The following is a 15,403-nucleotide window of genomic DNA, read 5'->3' on the forward strand; positions in this document are numbered from 1 at the left end:
GTATAATTACAATGTTCTTCGAGTGATGGCCGTCTAAGAAATGTTGTACCTGTGAGATGTATCGACATACAGGCATTAAATCGTCCCTGCTCTCACATTCCTTCAAATATTCCAATTTTATATTGTTAGATACACAATCTTTGTGTTCCAAGGAACTGCATTGGTAACATTTTAACCCATTTATCCCTGTGACTGTCGAGAAAATAATTACAACAAATAAGAAGTTGAATTGTTTTGCATAATGCATTTTTCACTTTGACACTTTATGTTGATAATTATTACGTCAGTGACCATATAGATTTTGTAATTGAATATGATATAATATATTACTGCAATGTTTTTACGCTGGAAGCAGCACCAGCATATTGACAATGTTTCTGTCAATATTTTCATATACCTACCTAACGTGTGCAACATATTGTCGGATTTTGATCGGATTATTTACTGTATGTGCTAGTAGCGCCCTCTGCTGCGACCTAATAATATTCCTTATTATCAATCAATATTATTTAATATATAAAAATAAGTCGGGTTTTCCTTCCTGACGCTATAACTCCAGAACGCACGAACCGATTTCCACGGTTTTCCATTCGTTGGAAAGTTCTCGGGCTCCGTGAGGACTGAGGTCCATAGAAAAAAATTCAGAAAAAACTTCAAGAGAAAAGCAGGAGAACAGGGAAAATCATTTTATGGAAAAACAACGTTTGCCGGGACAGCTAGTTTTCAATATATTTTATGTCAGACACCACAGGTTCGTAAAGTATTATGAGTCAAGTGGACAAACAGTTTAGCATTGATATGGCTTCATATATTGGGCTTACTTTAGGCCAACTAATTGGATTCCCGATTCAATGTAACCATGGCACTTATATTTCCCTACTAATTGTTTGGGGATTTGACATTGTAAGATTTCAACTTTAAATCCGTGCAACGCTAAAATTAATGACAATACTATCTAAGATTAAATTTTTTTTCAAGATTTTTATTAAGAAGCAGGTCATTTGCAATTCAAACCCCCTTATATGAGAGTGAATAGACTAAAGGCGGTTAAATCGAAACTATGCAGTGTATGGCGAGTGGCGACTCTACTCTTTAGTAGATAGCAGCACTGACTCTGTACTAATCGTCTGAATCACGCATGAATATAATTTAACTAGCAACTAGCAATATATTGGTGCAAATGACACAAGTAGCAATGAATTTTTCGTGCTTCGCGACAGTTTAGCAGCAATGATCTTGAACTTCTAGGCGACGTCTCCCGTGGCGCCGCCTAACTCGAACACTGGGAAGTCTCAGACGAAGAGCGAGAAACGAAGCGCCAACACCCTGTATCAGGAGTTGGCTTTCAACGACAACGAGGGTAACATTGGCGAGGGCGACGACGGTGGCGATATTACAGGTAAATATATTGTTGAAGGTAGATTATGATAATATTACAGGTAATAAAGGTAATAGGTATTAAAGGCCGCGACGCACCTGCAGCTCTTCTAATGTTGCGAGTGTCCATGGGCGACGCTAGTTTCTTTCCATCAAGTGACAGGTCTACAGAAAACTCCGCGATGGTATACATAATAATATGTCTATCTCTTATGGATATCCCACAATAACATTTTTTTGTCATTTACTTTTAACTTCAAATAATGGCTAATTTTCGAAGCGATTTTAACCAATACGGCAATAATCCTTATTCAATTAAATACTTTAAATACGTACATTATTTATTTCATATAGATGTATATTACAGCATATGATTTAAATGAATGTTTTCGAAGATATTACAGATTTAAAAATTGCGAGACGTAGCTTTTGCGGCGGTACCGACCAATGAAAAACTAGTGAATCGATTTTAATCATTTCTTCAGTGAGTGACAGGCTATAATATATTTTATACCCGTGCGAAGCCGGGGCCGGTCGCTAGTATTATATAATTAATTAACCGATTCAGTGCGGATGACACGGGAGCCGTGTCATACGCGTTTTTAACGTGTGGCGTATGACACGGGAGCCGTGTCATTTGAAAAACTATTATATCTCCCTCAAATTACACTAGAAGGTTCTACTCTGAACAAAATCATCTTAATTTTCCACGTAGAATAAGCCTATAGTCTTCGCCTCTAAATATTCTGTGCTTTGAAAAAAAGTAGGGGCCGTCAACATTTTTTAAAAGGTGCATTCATTGCAGATTATACGGCAGCCGCGTCTTATGGGTTTTTAACGTGTGGCGTATGACACGTGAGCCGTGTCATTTAAAAAGCGATTGTATCTCCCTCAAATTACACTTTAGAAGGTTCTACTCCGAACAAAACCGTCTAAATTTTCTACGTAAAACAAGCTTATAGGCTTCCTCTCTGAATATTCTGTGAATTGAAAAAAGTAGGTGCTGTCTCCTTTTTTAGCCCACCGTACACTATCCGAAATTTCTGATCACAACAATTCGGACGCCCGCCGGCTAACTAGCCGCTAGCTAACCTAATCGCCAGGTCTATGACAGAATAATGTAACTGCAACTTATAGGACTGGTACTGACTTCAAAATTATGAAGATTGAGAACAGAAATACTGAGTACAGAATAAGAATTATTATTTAATACTTTTTAGTTCAGTTTAGAAAATTACTATTGTTTTTACTTTGGAAGTCGGTTTTAATGTTTTTGTTTAAAAATAATAATTTTACTCTTTTTAGTTATTCTTAAGGTTTTCTACACAGTTTTGGCGGTTTTTATTAACATAATTGTCACCAACACACCTTGGTAGCCATAACATCAAATTCGAATAATGGTATTATGGTTTAAAATAACAAAATAATATTAAAATCATTAGACAAACTACGAGTACAGAATAATGATCAAAAACATCAGTCTCGATGTATAAGACTATGAAAAGTACTAATAATAGGGTCATAATTTGATGATGCATGGTGTAGTGTTGATGATGATGGTGGTAGGCATCATGTAGACGTTCAGAGAACATTTGCAAAAATTTATTCTGAATAAAAAGTTTGAGTTTGATGATTAATGTAATCAGCATAGAAGCTTATAATTTTGCTATTTTAAACAACAGCGAAACTTCCAAACACGTATCTATGAGGAATCAGGAGTTCTGTTCAGCACCTTCGGGACCGTGGTATACCATGGTGCAAAATTTTACTTTTTGGTAGCATAATATGGTCAAAACACATCCCATAAAACCAAAATAACCATATGTTTCAATTTGATTTTCAAGAAGTCCCCTGGATTCCTCATGGTTCCCATCATTAGATCACCACTTTTGTGAACATGGTACAAACTCGGAACCGGATCAATCGGAACAAATACCCCATACAACAAAAGAAAAATTTTGAAAATCGGTTCACAAACGGCGGAGTAATCGTTGAACGCACCTCAACTCCAGATCTATTTAATATAGGTACTCATTTTTCTAACTTTGAAACCTACAAAAGGTTTGCAACATCTGAATAAAAAAATCGCTTACCTACCATTTTCAGGTTTACACTTAGTAAAACTACTCGAAATCAACTCAAAACATCGTAGCCTTCCGTCTACAACAATGGTTTGGGCTCAACTAAATAAATCAAGTTAATACAAGCGTAAAAACCAAAAAAAAACCATAAAGCTTTTTGAACGTGGCGGATGACACGGTAGCCGTGTCATCTACTTCTATGGCGTATGACACGGCTCACGTATCACTGGAAAATTGTATGTCGCCACGACTGAAAATCTTCAAAAAGGTGCGCCGCATTGAATCAGTTAATTAGATTTCTAATGATAGATGAAAAAATCTGATGACAAAAACCGGAAGAAAAATTTTTAAACAGCGTGAAATTATGATTATATAGATGGGCAGATAGTTGGTCCACATTACAATTTTTATTAATAGATAAAGAATAAGAATATTTGTTTCCTAGCATATTTCACAATATTGATTTCCTATAAATATAAAATTTGAAAATTCCTATCAAAAGCGTAGATATTTATTATAAAAATAACTGCTATCGCAGTAAGTTTTTTATGATGCAGAAATGCTTAACATCTTATGTCATATATCAAATCAGACATGGCACAAGGTGTTATTATACTACATGTCTACAACATAATGTGATTTTAACGGTAGCACTTTTTGCTAGTACTCGTTTTTATAGTCATTTTTGAGTAGCCTAGACTCTAGAGTCTTCGGGCATGTGATAGGATGTTAGATTTTAAATGTAGGCTATGTAATTACTATTTATATGTTGTAATTTTGCACCTGCAATTTAGTCCTATATTATAATATTTTCTAAATTATTCCCACGTGGCCAGTATAGTTACAAAACATAATTATTATTTTCTAAAGACATATTTGTAACCGTATATCTTTTGAACAAGTAATATAATATTTAGACGTTCACTTCCACATAATAAACCATAATAAAACAAAAAGAAGCCTAAATTATATAAATGTAAATGATACGAGCTTGTTTAAGGTATGACCTTCATTGGAACGAAACTGGCTAGCTCCTTCACGCTTAAACCGCTGAATCGATTTTGATGAAATTTAGTAGGGATATACTTTGAGGTCTAGTAGCCCTAGCATGGCCACCTGTAGAAATCCAAAAGTATAGACAAACTGTGGAGATAAACTTAAGGTGCCGTTCCGATCTTTTTTCGTTCCGAAAAATTCGATTAGAATGCCACTTTATGACAGACTATAGTCCTAAAAATTCAAATAATATCCTACTTTATGACATATACTATAGTCTGTCATAAAGTGGCATTTTAATTGAATTTTTGTCGGTCGCGGTTGGCCGCGGTAAAGATCGGAACGGCACCTTAAGTTTATGTCCACAGTTTGTCTACAGTTTCGCATTACTACTGGTGGTCACGCTAGGGCTACAGGAAAGGATGTAAAATACTTTTCATCCCTTAAAAGTATGGTTCTCGCGCCATAAAAGGATTTCTGCACAACGGAGTTGCGGGCATCAATAAGTATATTTATATTTACTTACTTGATTTTTTCATGATTGCAGGTAGCTGGGTTCATCCAGGAGAGTATGCTTCATCAGGTATGTCTTAATCTATGTATATTTCAATATAGTGTGCGATATTCCCATATTTTGAGCTTTTCTGTCACATTGTACATTATCCCAGATTTAATTTTTTATTTATTTGTTATCTGTTAACTGAAATGCTAATATTTGTACGTTTATTTTCATGCCCGCTAACAAAATCCTATCATCAACGTTTTGCAGTTAACGATAACTACTTTGGTAAGTTTTTTTTCTTGTAACTTGTAAAAGAGCTACAGCAAATATTCTATACATAACTACTAATTTTTTATGAATAACTTAACATGAAAATTTTACAACTTATAAAATATAACATAACAAAATTCTTATAACAATTATTATTAAGTGGTGAAGTAACATAACACTAGTAACTACTATCAAACTTAATTGTAACTCAATACAAGGTCAATTTAATTATTCCACACTGTAATGAATAATTATTGTAATGACTCAGGATATAAGTAATGTTTTGGGCTAAAAAACCTTGGAGAATTTATGTTAGTTTAGACTTGGGTTTTGCCTATACATATGGTATAGACAAGAAAAAGTTTGTTTCTTATTTGTCTCCACTCTCCTGCTTCATATAAATATTTTGACTGCCACTTGCATGCCAAAAAATATACTTTGTTAATTGTAATAAACTTGAAAATATTAATAGAATTCTGTTTTAAAATGACATTTGTAGCAGTCATAATTATACTAATAACTAATAAATAATAACTAATAACATAGTAACAATACAAAATTATTTTTTAATTAAATTTATTATATTTTGCATGTTCACTGTTCATAATATTATCGTATATATTACAAAGGTAGGTAGTACTAAATGCAAGGGTATATTATTATTAATATTTAATTTGCTAACTTCTTTTCTAATTATAAAACGTTAATTAGCAAAGCAGGCGAGGGCTCAGCTAGAATACAAATATAGATATACTATCAATGTTCTTTATTAACATCGAGGTATATAATAAGCTAGATACTCTTTTACAAAATAACGCGTAGTATATAACTATAAAATATATTAACAAAACTAAGAACTTTGCAAAATACATCTTGTTAGTCATGAATTATAATATAGTAGCGGTCGCCCGCGGCTCCGCCCGCGTGGATATCGCTTACCGCTGCAAAAAGCCTACCCAGGAAAGACTCGGTCAGCAAAATGAATCCCAGGTCAATTCACAGACACCGACACTAACATCGACGATGCAGTCATTATCCGCAGGCTGCACAGATTGTGTGCCACAGTGAAAACCCCTAATATGTTACTTGTTTTTTTTCCAGAGAAAAATGCCTTAGCCTATGTTACTCGTGGTCGTGGATAATGTAGCTTTCGAATGGTGAAAGAATTTTTCTAATAGGTCCAGTAGTTTCGGACCCTATTCAATTCAAACAAACAAAAAATCAAATCTTTCCTCTTTATAATATCAGTGTAGATATTAAAGCTAGAATACATAGGAGGCCTTCAAACGTATAAAGAAAAAAAATATGTACAGTTGTAAACGCGTGTTGAGCGTATCTAAACATACCCTTAAAATGTGTACTGTCAACTGTGTCTTAAAAACAATATTATAACGTAATAACTAATAAAGCAATCGTATTAGCGTTGCATGTTATTATTTTTATCTCGCACTACGGAAGGCCTCATTAAATAAATCTGGGTCAGCTTAAGAACAATATCAGTGGTAATAAAATTAAGCGTGAAATCAACTTAACCTACTTTTGTGGACCTTTGATGTTAATTGTAAAACATTTTATGCCTAAGGGTGCAATTAAAAAAAATATACAGTTATAGTATTTTTGTTGCACAATTCTATAAGTGGAAAAATTTGGTATTTTTAGCCTTTTGAGGCTATTCATTCGTTTAAACTTACTCAAACAATTAAAATGCGCTTTTTGCGTTATGTAGTTTGGATTTTGGAATATGTCTTCAAACCACCAACTGTGATCATTTCAGAAGAAAACCCACATAAAATATTATAAAAAATGTTATTAAAAAAACTAAGACATGTTATAATTTTCGCTAACCTAATGGTTTTGTAAATTGTAAATTAACTGATTATGGAGTGCATGAATACCTTAAAGCGATGTCTTATTCTTAAGTTGCATTTAATTTATTTCGTTATACGTTGCTTATTTATTAGATTTCGTACACCACCATCTTAGTTTAAAATGTTTTTGACAAATATTATTAAAGTTTTTCGAAAGTACAGTACTAGATATACAGCAAACTCCAACTAGCTGTTGCCCGCCAACTTTGCTGTGCTTAAATTAATTAAAACATATTTACTGCTGCACTCACTGCTGCGCTCAGATATATTTAATTATGATTAACCTTCAATTTAATGAAGAGTTTGATAAATAACGTATGGTTCTTAAGTCAAAATTTTCATATAATTACATTATTATAGTTTGTGCGTTCTAAGATGATATGGGTGACAGTTTTCATGTTCCTTGCTACGGGTTTTTTTTTACAAGAAAACAAAAAAAATCAAAATGTAATAAATTATATTCCATCTACAAAAACAAATGTTTCCTATAATTATAAATGAATAAAAATGAAAAGATGCTAAATGCTAACTTATTAATAAAGAATATAAATATTAACTGTGAAATAGGAGTATAAAATTATTGTTACGAAAACATTTGAAAAATGTCATATGCATGAAACGGAACTTATGTCAATAAAGATTGACTCTGTTGAATCGAAATCAAATCGATAAAAAAGGGCGGCCATCATAAATCGCCGGCACCACTGAAATGTCAGTACGAAATCGATAATTTCGATTGCAATTCCTTTATGAAGTGATTCGATATTTTTAAACTATCGAATAATTTTAGTTAGGTAACTTCCCTACTATTGTCAATTATAATGTGTCACGCATATCATCATAAAACGCACAAACTATAGTAATTAATGTTCGTCTCTGAGTACGGCGGTAAGTTTTCTTTATTTATTTTTAACCTTTATATTTTTATTATTCACAGGCATGGGCAAAGAGGTGGAAAATCTCATATTGGAAAACAACGAACTGCTGGCTACCAAGTAAGTACCTAAAATTGGACAACAATTTTTTAAACTTTTTTAAAAAGGGAAGCCGACGGGAATCGGGTTATATGGACTCTTCGCCACTGCTATGTTGCTATTTCGTATCCCAAATAAAAAATAATCTCATATTAAATGTTTTGGGGCTTCCCAATTATAGGATTAGGCTCATCACGCTAGTTTCGGATTATTCCTGATAAAACTAATACTCTTAACTTACTCTTAACTAATACTCTTACTCTTTTCAATAAAATTCTTTTCTAGGAACGCACTGAACGTGGTGAAAGACGACCTGATAGTTAAGGTGGACGAACTGACTGGTGAGCAGGAGATACTACGTGAGGAAGTAAGAAACCTCTGTGGAGCTAGGGAGAAGCTGAAAGACCGCGTTAGAGAGTTAGAAGAGGAGTTGCGACATCTGAAGGTTTATACTTATTTATACTTATTAATAGGCAATTATCAACAGCACACTATCACGACTCCAACTCTAAAATGATCGGTGGTAACCAACGGGGGCATTTTAAACTCTCTTTGGCAACGAAATTAATCAGAAGAAAGATAAGTAGGAAATATTCCTGTTTCCCCTCACAAGCAAAGAGGAAAATTATCATGACCGGCCAAGCTTTGAAAAACGGTTACGTACGATTGGGATAAATTGAAACGGTTCCCTACTGTAGTGGTATTTAGGGAATCAAAATTAACTATTTCAGCTCTGCTACTTTCACAATGAACTCTATACAAAGGTGAAAGGACATTCACCCTAAAGTATCACTTCTTTAGGGTGAATGTATTATATTTGTAATGCTATCATTATGTGCACAATAAATTATATTTGTTTGTTTGTTTTTTATGTTTTACTACGTAGATGACGCTCGCAACTCTGTTGCGCCAAAACTCGTTTATCGTGCGTTAATCGTACATTTTTTCGAGATAAAAAGTACCCTATATCCATTCCCGGGACTCAAAGTATCTCCATACCAAACAGCAAAAACGGTTGAGCGTGAAGAGGTAACAGGCAGAAAGGCAGACAGACAGATAGACAGACACACTTTCGCATTTATAATATTTTGATTCTGTATATTAATATTTATTATGATTTCACCCAGGAGACAGTAAGCACTAACGCCGGTGGTGGTGAGAATGAAGATGAAGCTGACGTGCCCATGGCCCAGAGACGCCGGTTCACCAGGGTCGAGATGGCACGGGTACTGATGGAGAGGAACCAGTATAAGGTGAGCTCGCTTTAGCATCATTGGATGTACCCTTTTGGAGATTTCAAAAAACGCGATGTCTTGAGTGATTAGAGAACCTATGCTTCTGTATTAATGGGTATTAAACTAGATCAATACCACGCCCTCACATAAACCGACATAAAAAGCTTATGTTGTGTTTTGCGAAGTAGTTGGTAGGAAGGTGGGAATTTAGGGGCTAGCAGCATTACTCGCGACGCTAAAGAGGTTTCACGTGGAATACCTCTGGCATTGTAGTATCTGGTGGCCTGCTAACTTTTTTTTGATTCGCATTGTGTAGTTAGCGGTTGGCCCAAACGACTTTCGACCGATCAGTGAACTACGTTTGGTTAAGCGGAAGCCTGCTGTATACATTTTAATAGTACCTATATGAATGTAGCATCATTTTGAGAAACTTTGATAGCGCGATTCAGGATATGGCATATTATGTCTCAAGGGAATTGACAATTGACATTTCAGGAGCGTTTCATGGAGTTGCAAGACGCCGTGCGCTGGTCGGAGATGGTGCGCGCGAGCCGGGTCGAGGGTATGGACAAGAAGAAGGGCATCTGGAAGTTTTTTAGCAACCTTTTTCAGTAACTATCCGTTTCTTTATTATTTACTATACTGTTCTAGAAAATCGTTTATTGCGTAGGAACCGAAGATTTTGTTAGTACAAAATGAATCCTATGTCCTTTCCCGGAACTCCAAGGTACTCCATACCAAGTTTCATTAAAATCGATTCAGCGGTTTGGGAGTGAAGAGTTAATAGACAGACAGAGACATACATACAGGTAGAGAGACAAACAGACACACTTTCGAATTTATAATTTTAGTATGGATAATGTTCTATACTAGATGTTGCACGCAATCTTGTTTACGTGGTGATCAATTTATCGTGCAGCACAATAATACAGACGACTTATTTCCAGGACGTTAAAGTATTCTTCATATCGGTTCAACAGTTTAAGTGGATGCTGTTAAGCATTTGTGTATCATCCCAAACAAAAATTACGTATCGTATGAATGCAGTCATGTTCTTTAGATCATTAAGAACAAGACTGCATTCATAACTCGATACGTAATTTTTTGTGGGTTTCACAAATGCTTGATTGCGACCAAATGTGAAGAGACAAACGAACTTTTGTTCACAATATTACTACATTATAAGGACTGTACGGAAATACGTTCGACTTTAAAAGTATACCCTGCACATACACATAAACTGACAAAATAATTACCCTTCTTATTTTCATAGTTGTTGTTGGGTAAAAAACACAAATGTCCTAGTTCAATGAAATCCAGTCTGTAAATAATTATACTTCTGTAATAATAATTGTAAATGAATGGAGTATTAACGGTACATAATAAAATACATTAAAGCAAATCATTATTATACTATGGATTATTAAGTAATTGCAATAAGTATATAATGCAGTAAAGCATTGGCAATTGGCATATATTTATGGTTGGCTGAGCGTTCAATAATATTAATGTAAAGTTGCAAAACTGAATGTTTTATTCATTTACAAACTATTTTATATGAGCATTATTTAAGTATGTCTTTTCTGACCATTCACTTTTGTAAATTTTTCATTCAGCGGGGCTAAAATGGTTACATTTAGTAATTCCTCTCAATCAATTCAGCAAACAAACTGTCAAACTGACGAAAGTCAAATTAGTACGAATGACTAGACATGAATTGCAAGCAGTGTGACCATTTTGCGATTTAATTTTTTTAATCATAATATTATGATTCTCCAAAGCGACCATTTTAGCCCCGCAGGAATTATAATAGTTTGTTTTTCATAAAGCTTTATTAGTTATCTCGCTATTGCCCTCTTTGAGATTAAAATGTAGCCCCAGTAACAAGTTTTAATTATAATGCAACGCGAAAGTTTAAAAGTTCATATATAAAATGTAGCAAAGCGATATTGAATAGCATACTTTACATACTGACTTATATGGCTGTTAACACATCTGTGTTGTAGTGCTTTAAATAATATGATTCGGAGGTATAAAATTATGATTTTAGATTCTTCTTGCGTTAAAAATCGTGGGTTCGATTCCCGCGTATAAAATTGTGGGTTTGATTTTGGCGTAAAAATCGCGGGTTCGATTCCTGCGTATAAAATTGTGGGTTTAATTCTGGCGTACAAAATCGTGGGTTCGATTCCTGCGTTAAAATTGTGGATTTCATTCTGGCGTAAAAAATCGTGGGTTCGATTCCTGCGTTAAAATGTTGCGTTTCATTCTGGCGTAAAAATCGCGGGTTCGATTCCTGCGTTAAATTTGTGGGCTTCATTCTGGCGTAAAAATAGCGGGTTGATTCTTGCGTATAAAATTGTGGGTTTCATTCTGGCGTACAAAGTCGTGGGTTCGATTCCCGCGTTGCAAAATTATTGTAGGTTTGATTCCTGCGTTCAAAATCGTGTATTCGATTTTTGGGTTGTATATTATGGCGGGTTCGATTCCCGCATTGAACAATATTTCCCAAGTTTTGGCCCTGTGCCTGATCTCACGCTGGATGTGTCGGTCATTCGTTCCAATTGGTTATAAAGTGAAAAGAAAATTCTTCCTTTTCTTTGTGCATATTTGGCACTATAATATTCAAATTGCTAGCTGTTATTATATTTGAATATGGCTGAATTATTGCAAGCGATTGTAACTGTGCATTGTTATAAGCCATAGAAATTAAATTGTTAACTGGCTTGCTAAATGTATTCTTAAATTCGACATAAGGCTTTCATATCTAGTTACTGTTTTCATGGATAGTGCCAGTTTTATTTAAGTTACAATGTTTATGTTTTGCTTGCGTTATATTTTTTTGCTTGCTTGTAAGCTATAGCCATATAATATTATGTGTTTATAAAATATTGGCCAGCATTTCCATAGAAATTTCAAGCACCTTGGGTTAAATTAGAACTAGCTATTACCCGTATGTATGAAATGAAATGTATGCTTATAGTATAGTTACCGCTAATTTTTTCTACAGCGCATTAGCTTGTGCTTAGTTTATTTTTAACAGCTTTGCGAAATTTATGAGTTATGCAACTACAGTCATATCTAGTTTTATCTTGTTATGCATCTTTATTTTTCATAATTAGCTACCATCTTTGTGCGCTCAAAACAAAATTCCGCAGGACCCCTCGAGTGTATTTTTCCGCGATAAAGTAGCCTTTGTCATTCCTTGTGGTCTACTCTGTATCGGCGCTAAATTTCATTAAAATCGGTCCAAAAGTGACGTGATGCCGTAACCAAAAGATATTATAATATTCATAATATATTAAGCTCTATGCTTTATTTATATACACAAATTATGTTGTAATTTATATATAATACAAAATGCATTGCGATCTAGCTCGAATTAATTATAATTACCATATTATATTATTATTTAAGAAAAATATTATGTAAAAAATGTATACGGTTCCATAAGTGTCCTGTCTACCTGCCTATTCGTGTCTGCATGCAATGAGAATTATTCATAACGACTGGATATGTCTCAGTAATTAGTACTAAGAGACAAACACTTACCGTTGCTTACTGACTTCAGCATCAAATGATTTCTAAGTGCGTTTCCGATCTATGGACTCTCCTGTCTTTGTAACAAAACTAGCAGCAATTAGTTTTTTGTGTACTTACGTATAAGAAACCTTTTTCTGCAAGAATTTTGCGATATTGTTTTATATTGCACTATGCATTTATTTCATTATAATATTATGATAATGGTTTTGCTTATCGATTTTTGGAATACATACAAAACTTACTTGGGTGTAAATGACTAGTGATTGGACAGTACTGGTCATTGGACATAATTCAAAAACACTATTTTTATTAAGGTTGCTTTAAAAACTACCTGTTTTTTCTTTAAAATCATACGTTTTATTACTTTTAAAACAGGCAGTTTTTAAAGTAACCTTATAGTTTGTGCGTTTTATGATGATATGCGTGACACATTATAATGGGGATTGTCCATTTTTTTTTAATTTTGCTCATTACAAAAACATTTCGAGGAATAAGGTCAGTGATCGTTTTTCTGTATATAAATGAAAAAAATACCCATTAGTTACTTATATTTTTGAACAAATATGTTTAACCTTAGTTTGACCTTCAATGGCGTTAAATTAGCAATAAATTCGATCAACATTACGTTTCGAACTTTTGGTAAGCTTCTCGTATCAGCTTTCACATAATGAGAACTTGCATTTGACGAACCAGCCATTATAAATAAGATTGAAAGGAAATTTAAAACATACTGCAGAGGTCAGTTGGCCGCCGATGATGACGTCAGAGCAAAACTTTAAAAATTTATTGAGAAAAAACTAGCCAATGAATTTCAAAATTATTTAATTTATATTCTTAAAATACCCTATTTTAACGAAAAAAAATATAAAAGTACATGTGATTTTTTTTTGACAATGCCCATTGACAGTAGGGAAGTTACCTAACAAAAATTAATCGATAGTTTATAAATATCGAATCACTTCGTAAAGGAATTGCAATCGAAATTATCGATTTCGTACTGACCTTTCAGTGGTGCCGGCGATTTAAGATGGCCGCCCTTTTTTATCGATTTGATTTCGATTCAACAGTCAATCTCTACTGACATAAGTTCCGTTTCATGCATATGACTTTTTTCAAATGTTTTCGTAACAATAATTGTATACTCCTATTTCACAGTTAATATTTATAATTTTTATTAATAAGTTAGTATTTAGCATCTTTTCATTTTTATTCATTTACAATAATAGGAAACATTTGTTTTTGTAGATGGAATATAATTTATTACATTTTGATTTTTTTTTTCTTGTAAAAAAAAACCCGTAGCAAGGAACATGAAAACTGTCACCCATATCATCTTAGAACGCACAAACTAAAATAAATATTGTGCTTTGTCCAATGACTGGTACTGTCCAATCACTAGTCATTTTATACCCTATTTGTACTCAACCTTAGATAATATATATTGCTATAGCTGTGCGTCTTTTTGAAAAGATTTAATGTTTTTCATTGAACTTTGACTTAAGGTGAGGCCAGTTCGAAAAGACTGATTTTTAAACTTCCAATCTGAAAAAATTATGTGGAATTCTCTTACATCAAAATTCATGTAGACACAAAAAGAAACAAAGTAACGAAATAACCGAACAGAATATTGAAAAATGGCATGGTAATTCTGTAAAAAAATCTTGAGTATCACCCTAAAAATACACTTCAAATTCGAACATCTCGTAATTTTCAATGACAATGATATGATTTTTTTATAGTTCTAGCAAAATAAACGAATAGATTTTTAATAAATGATCCGGTAATTAAAAAAATAAAATAAAATGTATAATTTTCTCCTATTTCGCCATATCAACAACGCGGCGAGCGTCGTAACATAACAAGGCGCGCTGATATGAATGTTATTTTAATGTCCTTAACGTCGATATTCGTACTGAAAGACATCGACCTGCTAATTCAGGGACAGCCTTGCCTTAAAACTTTAAATCATTACATTCCGAGCTTCATTATCACGCATATTATTACCGTTGTACAAATATTGTGTCTTCTATAGGAGTGAGCACACTGAGACGGGCCGTACCGGGGCTCAGCGTGCCGGGGCTCATCGCAAAATCCGCCTCCATACAATTTGTATGGAAGCGGATGCGCGTATCGCACACTGTGTCGGGGCGCAGCGGAATTCCGCTTCCATACAAATTGTATCGAAGCGGATTTTTGCGATGAGCCCCGGCACGCTGAGCCCCGGCACGGTCCGTCTCAGTGTGCTTACTCCTTATAATAACAGAAACGCTGACAGATTTCTTTTATTAAAAAGAAGTAGAGCCAAAAACGTGCAACGGAAGCCGACTGCGACTGTTAAGCGATTGCCGTAACCCATGAATACTCGCTACACAAAAATAATTGTAAAATTCTCTATAGTCTTTAGTGTACTAGAGTTTATGGTTCTTGATAATCTATATATTAATACGTGAGCCAAAAACTTTGTATCCCCTTTGACGAAAAATGGGGAAACGTAGGTGAATGAAATTTTGCACAGTTATAGTTTATATGGTGAAGGAGTGCATCGAGCTAATATTAT

The 15,403-nt window shown here is 34.1% G+C and overlaps 1 protein-coding gene across 5 annotated transcripts in view; it reads left to right on the plus strand.

The window, feature by feature from the left end:
* The window catches only part of LOC121738400 (JNK-interacting protein 3), a 48,172-nt gene that overhangs the window by 9,272 nt on the left and 23,497 nt on the right, over window positions 1-15,403 (plus strand). For 3 of the 5 annotated variants that reach the window (XM_042130423.1, XM_042130424.1, XM_042130421.1), the window contains exons 6-12: window positions 1,249-1,399; window positions 5,002-5,037; window positions 5,224-5,241; window positions 8,032-8,089; window positions 8,354-8,513; window positions 9,196-9,321; window positions 9,799-9,914. In XM_042130423.1, coding sequence (XP_041986357.1) covers window positions 1,249-1,399; window positions 5,002-5,037; window positions 5,224-5,241; window positions 8,032-8,089; window positions 8,354-8,513; window positions 9,196-9,321; window positions 9,799-9,914 — 665 coding nt within the window. The remainder of the gene's footprint in view (window positions 1-1,248; window positions 1,400-5,001; window positions 5,038-5,223; window positions 5,242-8,031; window positions 8,090-8,353; window positions 8,514-9,195; window positions 9,322-9,798; window positions 9,915-15,403) is intronic. The other 2 variants (XM_042130422.1, XM_042130425.1) reach the window with 2 other exon arrangements.

Source organism: Aricia agestis, chromosome Z (assembly GCF_905147365.1).
Source record: "Aricia agestis chromosome Z, ilAriAges1.1, whole genome shotgun sequence".
Classification (NCBI taxonomy): domain Eukaryota; kingdom Metazoa; phylum Arthropoda; class Insecta; order Lepidoptera; family Lycaenidae; genus Aricia; species Aricia agestis.